The following is a 16,065-nucleotide window of genomic DNA, read 5'->3' on the forward strand; positions in this document are numbered from 1 at the left end:
TTGGTGCAAAATGTTACAACTCACATGCACCTCAGGATGATTCTTCCGTAAAGAAATACTTTTTTAGGAAATGATGTATTCTGAAGCTATTGAAATAATCTGTTTTGCTAAAATGCTTATACAAAAGAAATGCTACAATGGAAGTCCAGTGCCGTATTAAATTGCCTTATTGTGTATGTGACTACTGAGAAAGTAATTTCTGGCATTTATGTGCTGTTTTAAAACCCACCACCTTATTCAGACTGGTAGCTAGAGATGGAGTGGGACTGGCTCCTGCCAGGATGAAAAGGTATCCTTCATTTTTCTGGAAAGCTGCATGTTATTGGTGGCTCTGCATACTGTGATCCAGAGCAATACAGGGCAGTGAATGTCCAGGGACTGAATTAAGGTTGCGTTGCCATTAAAGTTTCATTACATTTCAGTTCTTGCGTTTCTGACAGTGTTTCTTTGCACATAGTTTATAATTTGGATTTAGAGATATGTAGACAAAAAACACAGACTGAAAGTTCATCTATTTGGCTTGCATCTGCTTATAAAGTACATTTGTTTTGATGTGTCAAAAGAAAAGCTTGAGTGTGACTGAGTTTTGTTTCTGTGAATGATATTGCTTGCAAATTGACATTATTATCACATATGGAAGCTCGTTTTACAATAATATTTTTAAGTTTTATACAAGAGTTCCTCAGTATTTCCAAGAAAGTCATGTGAATTCACTGGGTGTGCTTAGAAAAGAAGTAAGACGGGCTGAGAGAGTTGGGGTTGTTCAGCCTGGAGAAGAGAAGGTTCAGAGGAGATCTTATAGCGACCTTCCAGTAGGTGAAGGGGCTACAGGAAAGCAGGGGAGGGACTATTCACAAAGGGTTGTGGTGATAGGACGAGGGGCAATGGGTATAAACTGGAGAGGGGCAGATTTAGACTAGACATAAGGAAGAATTTCTTCACAATGAGAGTGGTGAGGCACTGGCACAGGAAGGAGCTTGCCCAAGGAAGCTGAGGATGCCCCATCTCTGGAAGTGTTGAAGGCCAGGTTGGATGGGGCCTTGGGCAGCCTGATCTAGTGGGAGGTGTCCCTGCCCATGGCAGGGAGGTTGGAACTAGATGATCTTTAAGGTTCCTTTGAACCCAAACTATTCAATGATTCTATGATTCTAAGTACCAAATAGTGCCTCCACGATTCATCAGTTTTCTTTCAAATGTTACTCAAGTCTGTGTGATATTGTTTGTGAATTTTATATGCCTGATTTTGATAAGGTAAAAAACAGAACACAAGGAACGTGTTATTAAACTAAATTAACTTTTGAAGGATTTCCTGAAGATATCTCTGGGTAAATTATGGGCTAAAGCATCAAAGTCTGTAGATGTCTCTTGTTCCATTGTTAACTTTCTGATAACAGTCAATTTCTGTCTCCCTCAACAGGTATCTTCAGCTCAAGGTATCAATGCTTATGGAAATACCTCAGTGGTACAGATAGGTAATGTTTCAGGCTATATTGATACACCAGACCCACCAACGATTATCAGCTATTTGCCTGGGCTTCTGTACAAATTTAGCTGTAGCTACCCACTGGAGTACTTGGTTAACAATACCCAGCTTGCTTCGTAAGTGTGGTTTTCATTCCTGTGTGTTTCATTCCCATGTTTTTGTAAGACTTTGTGTGTTTCTGTATGCATGTACGCCTAAATATATGCATGCCATAGCAGTTATGTCAACAGAATGTGTTTCAGCTATGCAAGAGTAAAAGGAAAGGAAAAAAGCACTGAAAGAAGAGGTCATGCAAAGGAAAATAGAATTCTGTATCTCTTTGCATCAGATAACATCAGTTTAAATATGAAACTTACCTTAAAATTCAAGTGTTCTGGTGACAATATATTAGCAGCAAAAAAAATGGAAAGTCTTCATTGAATAGTTTGCAAACATGCAAATACAGAATACAAAAGAAAGCATTTCCATGGATAAACCTTGTACATCATGAATACTGGGTTCCTTTTTGTCACTTTGCCTCTATGCTAATTAGTTTTCTGATTGATGTTTTAACAGTATCCATTACTTTTTGCATAGTCCGAGTCCTGTCAATGTTTCCACTATAAAATCCTATTTCTGAAGTTTATAACCCCAATGCATAAATTAACTCTACGATGTGACTCGAGGAATTTTTTAACTATTAAAAACACTGAAGTGTTTAAATACAGAAATAAGGTATCTTTCTTCATGAGGTTTTTGGTTTCTGGTTCTATTGTAGGTCATCAGCTGCCATTTCTGTAAGAGAGAACAATGGTACATTTATCAGCACTTTGAATTTGTTGCTTTACAATGTGAGTATAAAATACAGTAATATGACCTGGACTAGATTCATCTCTGCATTATGTGGGTACAAGCTAGATTAGCAAAGCAAACTATAAACTCTTCTTTATTATTTGCTATTCCTTTCCCACTCCTCCCATAAACCAGACCTTTCATCTAGGCATCTTTCATCTGAGTTCTGTTGTCCTTTTTCTTTGCATGTACCTTTTGTCTTGTGCCTGTATGGCTGATCTTTGAGGACATACACACTAAGTATTTTTGTCCTGTATTTATACAGTTCCTCAGTTTACAGTTCTGGCTTTCAGGTCATAATGACATGTGAATAACCAGTTGCAGTAATAATAATCATATTCCACAGTGCATGCTTGTGTTTGCATTTCTTATGTTCGTGTATGCCTATTACTCTACACATGTGTAGACATATGTGTACGAGTACAATATACCTATTCAGAGAATACTCTATAGAATTCTGTAAAAATATTCCATATTTGTTCCCTTAGCAATAAACTATAGTACTTTTACTGTACTTTTTATGTTCAGGCCTCATCAATGTGTTTTGATCATCTTTGTAGTGAGGGACGTGGGATTTATTCCAAATCTATAGCCTTGTTGCCTCATCATGTGAACTTCCGAGGTTTTAAGGGTTAAAAATTTTAGCAGCTTTCAACTAACACTTCTTCCTTATGTTTTAGATAATTTAACTTGAATATGCATTATTGTAAAAGCTTTTACTATGTAAATATGGATGGTGACAGTAAAACATGAAAAATGCAAAGATATCTACTTAACATTAGTTTCTGAAATGATATTTTCATGTTGATTAAAATTTTTATTCATACGTTTCAAATACCTGATTTAAATATCAATTTTTCAATCTATCAAGCAACATTTTTGTAAATGATGAATCCCATTTTTTGGCATTATTATTCATGCCGTCATGACTCTGAGTTATAACTCGTTCAACTGATTTAAAAGTCAATGCTTTATGCTTTGAACATAATGAGCTATAAATATTGTAATAGAACATTTTCCAAAGGCATGTCTGAAAAAAAAATTTGTGTTTGTTTGGCAGAACAGAGCTCCAAATATCAACCTATGATCTGTTAAAATGAAGATTATACTTCTTTCATTTTTAAATAAACCTGTGGCTGTAAAGATGGGGCAGGGTGAGGGTAGCCAAATTTCTCAGTCAGGACAAGCTTTACCCACCATGCTTGCTGCCTTTCAGGGCCCAGTTCTGCATACAGTCAGGTAAAAATGCTGTTGATGCTTGTACCAGACACGTTTTTTTCTTCAAACGCTACGTGCCAAGATGGACTTTAACCCTCCATACAGCAGTGAGTTTACAAATCAGCCATGAACAGTGGTGTCTTATCCTTCTGCTTTCAGTCAGTATTACTCATGCTCGTGAGTAGCAGTAGAAAGAATAATATTGCTGAGGCTGGCAGATTCAAGTGGTGAATACGCCCTTCTGGTTCACATCCTGGGGCTGGGTGTATTGTGCATTGCCTGCAGTCTGCCTGTTTGGGAATGCTTCTTGTGACACCCATTGTATCATGAGCTCACTTGGTCCCTGTTAGACTCCTGGTTTTGGGAGGGACCTCTAGATTCCTGTCCCCCTTTGGTATGGTGAAAGTTTATGTTAAGACATGGCTCTTGACTGTGAGCAGCTGTAGTTTCAAGCTTTAGTTGTAGTTTTATTTCCTAATAATGACTCTTCCCCTCCTCAACTCACCTCCATCTTCCCTCACAAGGTGATGTTTACATTTACTTTGTGGCATTAGCGTGTACTATCATTAGGAAAGGCAAAACATTTAATAGGCTTTTGCAGAGCCTGAGTGGCTATGTGTTTTGGGCCTTTTTGTCTGTCTAAATGAATAAAAACTAGTCTTTAATAAAAAAAGAACTATGGAATGTAATAGTGAGTGACTTGCTGTAGAGTAACCAATTTGCAAAATGTGACAGTTATATTTTTGAGAAATGTATACTTAATTTTAATGAAGGCAAACTTGGCTGATCTCACTTCAGCGGAGCTTCAAGGACTTGCTTTGTGTATATCACAGAGCTGGTCTGTGTGTGTGCATGTGTACCTCCCAAGGCCTCTGATGTTGCAGAGATTGAATATTAAGTGTGCTGTACATTGTTCCCTCTGAAAAAATACTGTATCTATGTGCTTAATTCTTCTTGTTGCTGTCAGCTGTTGCCCCTAGCTTTGCTTGCCACCCTGAACCTAGTAAAAGTTCTGTTCAATGGAAGTTTTCTAATGTGTTGAGTGTTTTGACCTCTCACAAGAGGTCCCAACATGCTAGGTCACTGTGCTTTCTGGATTAGCAACCTATTTGACACAGGTGATGTTACCAGTAAGTGCATTGTGATATGCTGGATTGGCACCTGTCAGTCAGACCTGTTTCACAGCATTGTTGCTAAAGTGACATTAATGGTTCAGCCTTTGAACAAGAATCCCATAAAACAACTATATCAATGTAGTTCTATATGGGGGATTCTCAAATTTTTTGTTACATACAGCTTTCTTGAAACTATCATAGAAACATTTTTTTTGGTAATAGAATGTGTCTGTTCTCCTGAACTACAGCTTGAGATATGTAAAACCTAGTGGCATCGCTATTTCCACTAATTCAAATAACCTCAACAAATTTCCCTGGGAAAGGATGCACTGTGACAACTCAGTTAAGCTCCTCCTTTAGAGAACCACAGTAGCTGCTACATTTGCTTGTAGGCATTGGGAGACATATCAATGTGTCAATGGATGATACCTTTCCTTTAATCGCTGGTCCAACCACTTCATAAAATCATAAATAGATTACATAAAGTGGTTGCATAGGATAAAGATAGTCAAGCAGTGTTTACAGACAAACTTGTAGGCAAATGCTCTGGCACTGCTTTTTGCTTCTTCCCTTATGGAAGACAAAGTAAAAGACTGTCCTGCACTGAAGGGTCAGAAAAATTAGGTGGGAGTTCAGTCTCTGGATGCAGATGGACTGTTACCGTGAGATTTCTGGTACACTAAGGCAGTGTTTGTTTTTCAGGATTCAACCTACACCCAGCAGCTCTTTATTCCAAGTACAGGTTTGCCTTTGAAAACGAAAATATATGCAGCTGTAAGAGCCACCAACCTTGATGGCAGGTACCATAAAGGATGCTATTTCTTGTCTTGCTTGCTATTCAGCTCTTGGTGCTTCAAAATTTTCTAATTCAGAAGCAACTGTCTTTCCTTATACCCTTTTGTGTGCTGGAACAGTGGTTGGTGTATGATAAGCACAGCCCTCATCTGGAGGGTATCAGGTCCTTGATGATGAATGCATATCTTGCTGCTGTCCTCATTGTGAAAGTTTTCCTGTATTATATTTTAAATTCTATGTTGCTGTTATTTAAGAAAGAGCCTCTGTAAGCTCAAATGAGAAACTCCAGGGCTTTTAAAAGTGGAATGTTTTTGATCTCCAGTCCCATGTCACCATGATTTCTGAGAAGAGGTATACATACAATGTATGTTAGTATGGTGATTGACTTGCATGAAACTGAATTATTTGATTTATGCAATTCTGCTGCTACACTGTGCTATTTAGTTTTTTAAGTCATGGGAAGAAATAACTGATATATTGGTCATTCAGGATGACTTGTACATGAGCTGTCGAATACAGTAACTCGGCTCCAATGTGACAGCCTGTGTTATCAGTTTGTACACCTGTACTATCTTTTAATCCTATCTCACTCAGCCTCCACCTCTACTTTTACACAGTCAGTTCTTCTCAGCTATCACTTTGCTCTCTGTGCAGGTGGAATGTTTTGATGGACTACTGTTACACCACACCATCTGGTAATCCTAGTGATGATCTTCGATACGATCTTTTTTTCAGGTAAGTCCTGTGTAAACCCAGTGTATTGTGGGTTCTTCCTTTAAAAAACAGTTAAATCTCTGCCATAGGGGTGTTCTAAAATGCCAGGAAAGCCTAAGCAATATTCAGAGGGCGGACTGAGGGCTGGGCTTACAGTTAACATCAGGACTTGTATTGTTTGTGCACAGAAACGGAGAAGCAAGTGCAAGGTTGCAAGAATTATGAAGGTAAAGAAGCTTATATCTAAAATGGCTGTATGATAGATACCATAAACACCCAAAATGAATGGCTAAACTGGCTTTTATTTTACCAAAGGTATCCTTGTGGTGATTGACAGTGATATAAAATATCATGGACTCCAGTTCAGGAAAGCAGTTAAGCAAATGATTAAAGATAAATAGATGCTCCTGCTTCTACTCTCAGTAATGACATTTATTTGAATTGGAACTTTGAAAAACATCTTGGCAGTATCTCAGATAAAATTGTATCAGTGACAGTTGCTAGAGAGATACTGTCCTCAATTGGACTCGCCTGTCTATACAGGTTAGCATACTTGATTACTTTTTGCTTCAGGTCTCAAGTTTCTTTGGGCATTGGAATTAAATGGTACCTTGCTCATAGCTGTGATGCTGCAAAACAAAACATAATGTTTTTGTAGGAATGATTTCAGCACAGGATTATGCAGCCTAACAGGCAGATTGTGGCTACCCATGTTGGACACCAGGGCACTGTGTTCTTTTTTTCAAGGTGCTAAAGTGTTGAAGTTGCTGCTTAAGTTACCTTGTTCTCAGCTAAGATCTTCAAAATGCTAATCATATAGCTGCTCATTCTAGTTTTAATCTCTTCTACAAAAACTAGTTGTGACAAGGACCCGCAGACAACTATAATTGAAAATGGCAAGAGCCAAATGGGCCGGTTTTCCTTTGAGGTGTTTCGCTTTGTGAAGCACAAAAACCAGAAGATGTCTACGGTCTTCCTTCACTGTGTGACAAAACTGTGCCGAGCAGATGACTGTCCCTTTCTCGTGCCAGTAAGTTTCTGTGGATGGAAGTTGTTAATTATCTGGATATAAAAATAGGCAGACTAGAGTTATTCGGCATACCAATGCTATGGAAGTTGAAATGAATTCTTCACCTTTTGTTCCTTAGTTAATTTTTAAAAGTAGCAACTCTGATACAGATTCAAAGCTAATGTTCTTAATATAGCACGTAAGAAACAAGATATTCACAATCACAGTGAATGAATAGAAATGTCTTAGAAAAGAACTAATGGAAAACTTACAGCTATAGTTAGTGTCTTATACTGAGAAGGAAAATTCTTAAGAGATTTGATAGTGTGGAAAAAACCAATTTTACTTCATCACCCATAATTTATTACCACCTCCCTTATAGTTTGGAAACTCCAGTTTTGTTGAAGTTTATGATGTTGTGTCAATTAAAACAATTTATTTTTAGGAGCATCAGGATAAACAAATATATTTTGGAAACTGAAACATTTAAATAAAAATATAAACAGAGAATATTTTGTCTTGATATCTTCAGAATGCAGTATCATTTCCGATTGAATGACTTACCATTTAGAATTTTAAAATGCTATCAGGTCTGTGTACTTCTGACATTTTGTATATTATTTTATATTTTTGTTATGCTTTTAAATAATTCATTGTTTCTATTGAATTTGTGCACTGAGGTTTTTAATGTTCTTTCACAAGAAGCTGAAATTAAAGAAATGCTCTTGGTTGAAGCATACTAGAGTACCCAAGATTAGGGTAGATGATAAATTAGACATGTTAAGGGTGGATTCCAGATGATAGGGTGCTGAGGGCTGTTTTAATGTGGGTCACTGTTATTTAGAAGTCTATGGAAAATGCGTAAACTTTTACTTGAGAAGCTTGGTAGAATAGGGATTATATATATTGTCTATCCCTAGTCAAGCAAAACACATTTGTTGGGGAAAACAGACTGTAAACAAAGCTTTGTGAAATTAACTACTGAAAATTTAATATACCATAAGATGGATCTTGTACACAAGAGCAATGTAGTTCTGTAAACGAAGTGAGGCAAAATATAACGGGAAGACAGACATTTATAAGATACACTTCTTCAGAATATTGCAGCTGTTTTTATTGCGAAGTAATTTAATGCATACTAAGAAATAAAATCAAAGTTGTAATATTGCTTATAAAAGTGTTCATATTAAAGCAGGAAGCACATAAGGCAACTCCATTCCAATCTGAAACTGTGATTGTTTTGATTAACCACTCAGATTTGCAGTAACAGAGAAAGAAGAGACGCTGGTGGGAGGACAACTTGGAGCCCTCAGAGCACCTCTGGCAACGCTGTAATCTCTGCTGGCCCCATCATTACGAGGAGTGGTAGGAATGAGCAAGCTTTTTCTGTGGACTGCAGGAATTTCACAAACCTGGGGAAATGTTTTGCAGTTGAATATAAATTTGCAATGACTTAGAAAAAGGGTAGATACTCCATGAGTTTGCTGGATATTTTTTTTCCCTACTGTTGGAATCTTCCATAGAAGTTTTGAGCTAGTATTTCTATTCATTTCTTGCATGCTTCCTCCCTATCCCAGCAAAATCACTGTGGGATACTGTTATGCATATAAGGCCATTATAAAAGCCCAAACTTAGTGGGTTAACATCTTTTTTTTGTCAGATTTCACTGAAGATAATGGAATTTAAGGTATTGTGTTCTGTGTTGCAATTTGATTTGGATAGCTAATGAATATTCATTGTCACTTTCTTTCATAATTTCTTCTGGTTTCACCTGTGGGGCTTTATCTAAGTGTTGCATAAACTTAATACAGGCTATGCTTAGCCTTCAGCTATAAAAAAGAAATAGGACAAACACAGTGTCAATTCTAAACTGAGTGGGTCAAAATCTACTCCTTCAAATACAGGGTGAAATTCCATTATTTGAATTTTTATTGCCAAATTAAAAAAAAGGGAGAAAAGGACCAAAAATCCCAAACCCATCAAAAAACCCCAACACCTGAAACCCCACAAACCAAACCCCACCTCACTCCCCCAAAACCAGCTCTGAATGCAACCTGCAGTCTTTGAAAAGAATTTGACTGCTGTTGACAAAATAATAATAATACTAAATTAAAAACTGTTTAAGAAATTATGCTTACAGATATTTATAAGTAGTTGCAATTAGTTAACTGATTTCAGCAGTCATAGACTTAGAAAGCTGAAAGCAGGATTGAATTTATCTAGGAAAAATAATTGAAATGCTTGAGAATGATATCCTTCTTTATGTGCCCACATATACAGACACAACAACTGATTCTCCAGAATAGGAAACCATTTAGCAAGAGACCAGTTTTAGAACAAGTACCCTCTGTTATAAGCAACATATCTGCAATGAAAATGAATATTTTCAATCTTCATTGCACATAGTCCTAATTGAGTTGCTGCTATCTGATTAGTCAAGAAAAAGTGAAAAGAACTAACTTCAAAGTTGCATGCATGAGTACTTATGGGAAATGAATAACATGTATGCTAGACAAACGCTGCCTTAGGCAAGGAATGAAAACTAGATAAGGCTTGGTACATGAGCAACCCCTATTAGGTAATTTAGTTTCGGATTCAAGAGCTGTGAATGCTACTTTTACAATTAAAAAAAAATGGTACTCAATTGCTTTAAAATACTGCATATCTTCAAGCAAACAGACATGTCCGTGGATGCTTAATGATCCCAAAGAAGAGATAAATGATTTCATGATGTTTTTGACAACTGTTGAGTTGTTTGTTATTTTTTCTAAATGCAAACATGAATGAGGCTGGAAAAGGAAAATAACTTTTTAGGTGTCCTCTACAGAAGATATGTGGGTAAAGCATTTTAGATTAGACGTGTTTCTTCATCTCCTTAGTACGTTTTTGGAGCATTTCACCAGTGCTGACAGAAGGATGGTTTGATGGGAAGTAATCTGAAAAAATGGGATTCTGTTCTGAACTCTGTCACAAGTCTTCTGAGTTGCAAGTCAATCTGATTTGCATTTCACTTTTTTTTCTGCTGCAGAAAGAGTGAATTAATATTTCCCCCCACTGTCCCTTCCCATTATGAAAATAAATGCATTAGAAATGTGACTTTCACAAATACTATAGTCAAGAGAAGAAAAGGGGAAAGGCCATGAGAGAACTTGAACAAAACTATCTGGTTTGGATGAGGAGTGCTGGCATGCACTACTGGCTCACTCTGGTGTGAAACTGCATGAAGGTGCTTGTTCTACTTTGAAGGCCAACTCTGCTCCAGCTTTAGTACAGTACGGAGCTCAACAAACCTCCTGCACCTAACTCACCATAGTATGTACACTAGTATTCAGTCTGCAGTTTCATGGATGTGCAGCCTCTCGCTTCCCTCGCTTAGGTTGATGCTGTATCTGTCCCAGTGCTGGTCCTGTGCACATAACTGTCTGCAAAGGCACCAGAATTTGGCCAGGTCCCTCCATTACTCTAGGCACCAGTTGTTCTGCTAACAGAGCTGTTTATGTAGTTACCTTGATAAGGACTGAATGCTGCTAACTGCAAATGATTAATGGTCTTTTTCCTCAGTATTTCTGAACTTCTATTTCTAACAGTTTGTTCCTTTCAGAGAAACTTTGTTCTTCTTGCTTCTTAATCTAAAATAAGTCATTACAGCAAACATACTCAGAAGAAAAATGTTTTAGTCTCTGTGTACAGAAACAAAGCAGGTACCTACTTGTGAAGGTGAAATTGTATAGCTTTTGATAGATGTCTCACTTAAACTTAGAAGACAGCTGCTCAAAAGAAATATGTATGTGAGCTGTGCTTAGAAGTTGCACAAAAAAGTAGAAATAGTGACAAGAAATTTAGCTCTGAGATGGGCAATGGTGAGTAAGTAAAAAATGAACACAAAATACAAACGCTTCCCTGCATATAATACCACTGTGTAACTGTCAAGAGAAAAGAGCATAGGAAAGGGCATTTGTGTGATCATTTATGGTTACTGATGTATTTTTCCCTGGAAAACTCGGGTTAGTTTTTTTCTTCCTATACAGATTTTCTTGTAATGTGATTAATAGTGAAGGGACTTAAGTATAATACGGTGCTTATGGTTGTATTTTTATTGAGGGAATAGAACTGGACACCTTTTCAGTTAAGAGGTTCCTACATTAAGGTGTTATGTTTTGCTTCTTTTTTATTGGCACAGAATACTAAGTAACTTTGTATTGTTGTGCTTACACTAAAAATGAAGCAATGTCATGTAGTAACTGTTGTTTTCCTTACTCTACCAGAGATGTTAAATGCTACTAGTCAATGTTGCAAGTATAGCTGATATGTTTTGCAAATTAAGTTAAGATTATTGTCATTTATGTTGCAAGGAGGGGAGGAGAGAGGTAGATTTATTTGTAAAATATAATGCATCCTGTTTTTGTTTTATACAGATGAGACACCAACCAACAATTCACTGCTTGGTAAGTTAATCAGAATTCCAAGTGGCATAAAAGAGTGCTTGAGTGAAACAGAATTGAGGAGATGAACCATTTTGATTGAGCTCTATATAATGAGCTGGAATGTTTTTTTCCTTTTGGCTTGGTTTTTTTTTTGTTTCATGTAAATGAGTCAATACTGATGTGCTATAAAGAAACAATTGGTGAATCTGGAATGCCCAGTTTAATTGGTGCCCCACCAATATAGCAACTTCTAATTCCTATGATGGAATTGAAATGAAAATTTGCTGCTGTGACATACGAGAGTGAGAGAACATTGCAACTGCAGGATGCAAAATCAGACTTTAGCAGTAAAATCTGTTCATGCCACACGGGAGTAGAACAGCAAAATGGTTATTATGGTGCAGTTAAACTCATTTCACAGCTCAAGTTAGAAGAGCTCAGCTTCAGTTCCTGTTCTTCTGGCATTTAGTCACACAAAGAGCCTATGAAGGAGCTAGAATAGAACTCATAGTCTATTAGGGCAATGAAGAAAATAGGGTGCAGGGAGACCAAGTCTCTGTTCTAGGGTGCTTCTCCTTTGGGCAGGTGGAGAACTTGTTTAACCCTGTCTGTTAATGTTCTCTGTTGGTAACAAGGAGTAGCTAATAACTAAGAAAGGGTGGTCAAGGCAACCAGATGGTCCACTGGGCCATTCCACCTCTTTCTTATTTGAAACAGGACCAAGTGGCACAAGCAACCTATCCTGTCCTCTGAACTCTAATACTATTTGTTCCCTTCTTTTCTCAACTTAGAACACATAAAAGCAGCTACCTTTCTTTTCTGGCATGGAAACAAAGTTCTGTCTGCAATGAATTGCTCCTTGATGTGTTCTTACCCATGGATATAATGAAAATGATAATACTAAAAAGCAAACTCTCCATATACTGAACACAGTTTGTGTTAATGGCTGCTACCTTTCCTTCCCATCCAACGAAAGCAGCAGCCTCTGTTTCCATCCTAGAGCAACAGCCTTTTGTGGGCCTGTTGCTGTCTCAGTAGAGAGCATAGAGGTAGAACACGATGGGATTACTACTGTAGTGGAAAGAAGGCAAGTAAGGTCAAAAAGCAGCACAGTACTTAGAAGGGGAGGGCAACCTGATTGACAGAGCTAACTTTTTCAGCTTTGGTGAAGAGTGAGGGTTTGACTGTGTTGAAGGTAGGTGGCTGCTTCTGGGAGGGGCAGTCTGGTTTCTCACATAGAAGCTGCATCATCATTTCACCTCACTCCCCAGCACTGGTAATGGTAAACACAGCTCTTAAGCAAACACACATTGTTACTTCAGGTAGCATCTACTGCTCAACGTTTTCCCCCCACCCCCTCCTGGAAAGGATGGTGCAGGGTGGATATATGTGTTCCAGCAATTGTCCATTAGCTACACTAACTAGTACATACATACGTTACCTCTGCTCTCTGAGAATTTATAAACACGTTAAGAAGCCTTATGTGGTGCCAGATATGCCTGCTATGGATTTATATACCCTTTGAATTGAAATGTGGATAATGGTACTGGGGGGAAAAAACCCTTTTATTAACTTCCTTAGACCACAAATCCTTATAGCTTTGCCTGGACAGTGATAGTCTTGCCTTAAATAGCACTGGTGAAAGCTAGTCACCAGCATGTGAAGGATTATGCCCTAGAAGTATCCTTACTGTCTTTATCCCTCAGCATAATGGGTTTTGAAAGAATTAATAAATATTTTCAAAGCATACTTATATAAGCTTTATTCACGTAGGCAGGTGCTCATTCTGAAGTAGTTTTAGTCCCTTCATTGTAATTATTCTGTATATAGGGTGTTGTAGTGGAAAGACAGACGTTTTTGGTGCTACTGAGAGATTCTAACCAGATCTTACATGTGCATTTTTGTTCTCCTTGCAGCTCATCCAAATGGACCTCCTTTCGAGGTGAACTCAGTCACCAGTGCACTGATTTCAGGTGTTGTCATCCTAGGAATCACAAGCATTTTCTTTTTTGTATGTTCCCTAATGCTTTTGCAACGCAAGTGGCCCAACAGTTCAGTCTTGAGTGGCATCCGGAATCCAGTTTTCAACTGAAAGTGATGATTACTTGCACTTTTCCTCTGGGGTTGCCTTTCTTGTCCATGAAATATTGTTCCATTAAAAAATAATATTAAGGCAACACTCCAGCTCTATCCAGCTTCTATTCCAGCTATTCTATATTTGTAGATTTGTTAGATGCTGTAGTGTAGGTAAGCAGCAGGGATATTGGTAAGAATCCTAGGAAATTGTGTCTCAATTGTGCTTGTGATCAGACTGTATGACATTATGCCCATGGGCATTGTGCTGACAATAATAGAGCTTGTGTCTCCAGGTTCCCAGTAAGGTCTTAAAGCTGAAGGTGCTGAAGGTGAGAACCTTTCCAAGTATGCCATTCTTATTCAAAACCTGACATAGTCAGAAACATTCATAAGTTCACAAACACCTGCTAAGATAACGATCACTTCTATTTTATTATGGTGTTTTTCACAGATTTGAAAACAATTGCATCTCAGGAGGAACTTGTTTTTATCTGTCTTGGCTATAAATAACCCCAGAGAGACTTAGAATAAGTGACTTGCTTATTATTAAATTGGAAATGTTTTCTTAGGTATATCTTCCATTGAATTGTGGTGATACCACATGAAGGACATGATTTGGCTAGGTATCTTTGAGTCAAATTGTTTAGGGCAAACTGCAGTTGGTCCCAGGGAACAATGCTGCAGTTTTTGAGGTTGACAAAACTTTTTTCAGCAAAATCATTGAGTGAGGCTCAGTGAGAGCTTTAAATTTAACTTATGTTCAGCAGAAAGTTAATTCTGCACAGAATTGCCACATTTGCAGCCTTCAAATTCTAACCCCAGGCACTGCTCCAAGGGGAAAAATATTCCTTTCCCCTTGAATCCTTGAACAGGCAAGCTAATGCAAACGATTAATGCCCAAACTTTCCTCATAAAAAAATTATTTTTGGAGCACAGTTTGGCAGTTGTAAAATGCTAATATCCTAATTTGCAAGGGCTAGTTTTGCCCCATGAGTTTTGTTGTTCTCATATAAGGCTTTTCTTTCTACATGAAGAGTTGTAGATCAATGCTTATTTCTTTAGCAGATTTTCTGCATGGATTAAACTTCTTCACTGCATGGATGGAGGGGAAGAGGGCAACTAGAAGGATAACAGGCCACAGGCAGTACCATACTGTTGACTGTAGTTAATCTGATAAACATCAGACTTACCTGAAGTGAATGTGAGTGACCAGGTGCCCTCAAACAGCAGGAGCACAAAGCAGTGGCATAGCTCTATAGAACAGATAACAATGCTGGTGCTAGTAAGGTCACCATAGACACAATATATATTAAGCTGGACTGGGTAGACAGTTGGGATTTTGGTCACACGTACAGCAGGTAAATTTCATTTTTCATGTACTGCACATATTGGCCTAGAAACACCTCATGGATATTTATCACTATTATCATTGATGTGACACGCCTGCCTAATGATCAGGGCTCTTTGGCTCTCCAGACTAAAGACAAATACAGACTCGTTCTCGGTTTTCTCTGATCTTGAAAATACTGTATAAAGGCCTGTTGTTTGCGAAGTCCACTGTGCTGTAGTGTGGTATCCCTAACAACCAATACTGTGCCTATTTTCCTCCAGTCTTAATACCTCAGAAACATTTTGCACTTCAGGGGTTAGGTCTGATGGCATGTAAAACATGATTGTTTAATAAAATTATTTGAAACATTTCAGAACGGATGCTTTGTCTGAACTGTTTTCCTCTCCCTATGAAATTGTTGCAGTTTCGTACATGTTTTCAGTGACCTCATTCTACAAAGATGAAGACTGGCCATGATCTAAGTCATTTTGATAAAAGCTTTCAATATATAGCATAAATTAATTTAAATACAGCTTTGCTGTCCTTTAAAGGAGGGTGATAAGATCCAGGGATTTATATGTCAGTTTAGGGATAAATAAATTCAGATAATCAATTTCAATTTACTGATAAAGACAACCACATAAATTCCATTAATGTAATTATTACTTCATAACGAACAGCTTTAGCTGAAAGTTACTAGTGACAGAGATAGCTGTTGCCATCCTTAGTAAGTTGTTCCCACAGTTAATTGCTGTTTAACACTTTTAAAAAGACTTATTCTAATGTGAATGTACTCACCTTCATTCGCCAGCCATTAGAAACTGGTGTGCCTTTGCTAGACTAAGGGAGACCCTTTTTCTAAAATAAATCACAGATAATATGGTTTAGACCACAGGGGAAAAAAAAAAAGAAAAAAGCAAATGGTGCTCAGGATGGGGAGGAGGGGATGTGAAGCTGCTGTACTTGTCCTATTTCAATTTCTCTGTGTTTCTAGAGAGACAATTTCCTGCTTTTATATAAAGAAAAGTAATATACAGTAATTAACAAAGGCTTATTGACCAAACTCTGAG

At 37.7% G+C, this 16,065-nt stretch overlaps 1 protein-coding gene across 1 annotated transcript in view; it reads left to right on the plus strand.

Annotated features, from left to right (window-relative positions):
* The window catches only part of ZPLD1 (zona pellucida like domain containing 1), a 35,116-nt gene extending 19,769 nt beyond the window's left edge, over positions 1–15,347 (plus strand). Inside the window, exons 6-13 of the mRNA XM_069868498.1 lie at positions 1,418–1,599; positions 2,241–2,313; positions 5,350–5,447; positions 6,097–6,177; positions 7,015–7,186; positions 8,422–8,530; positions 11,581–11,610; positions 13,506–15,347. Coding sequence (XP_069724599.1) covers positions 1,418–1,599; positions 2,241–2,313; positions 5,350–5,447; positions 6,097–6,177; positions 7,015–7,186; positions 8,422–8,530; positions 11,581–11,610; positions 13,506–13,681 — 921 coding nt within the window. The 3' untranslated portion in view covers positions 13,682–15,347. The remainder of the gene's footprint in view (positions 1–1,417; positions 1,600–2,240; positions 2,314–5,349; positions 5,448–6,096; positions 6,178–7,014; positions 7,187–8,421; positions 8,531–11,580; positions 11,611–13,505) is intronic.
* Positions 15,348–16,065: the final 718 nt, after the last annotated feature.

Source organism: Phaenicophaeus curvirostris, chromosome 1, assembly GCF_032191515.1.
Source record: "Phaenicophaeus curvirostris isolate KB17595 chromosome 1, BPBGC_Pcur_1.0, whole genome shotgun sequence".
Lineage (NCBI taxonomy): Eukaryota > Metazoa > Chordata > Aves > Cuculiformes > Cuculidae > Phaenicophaeus > Phaenicophaeus curvirostris.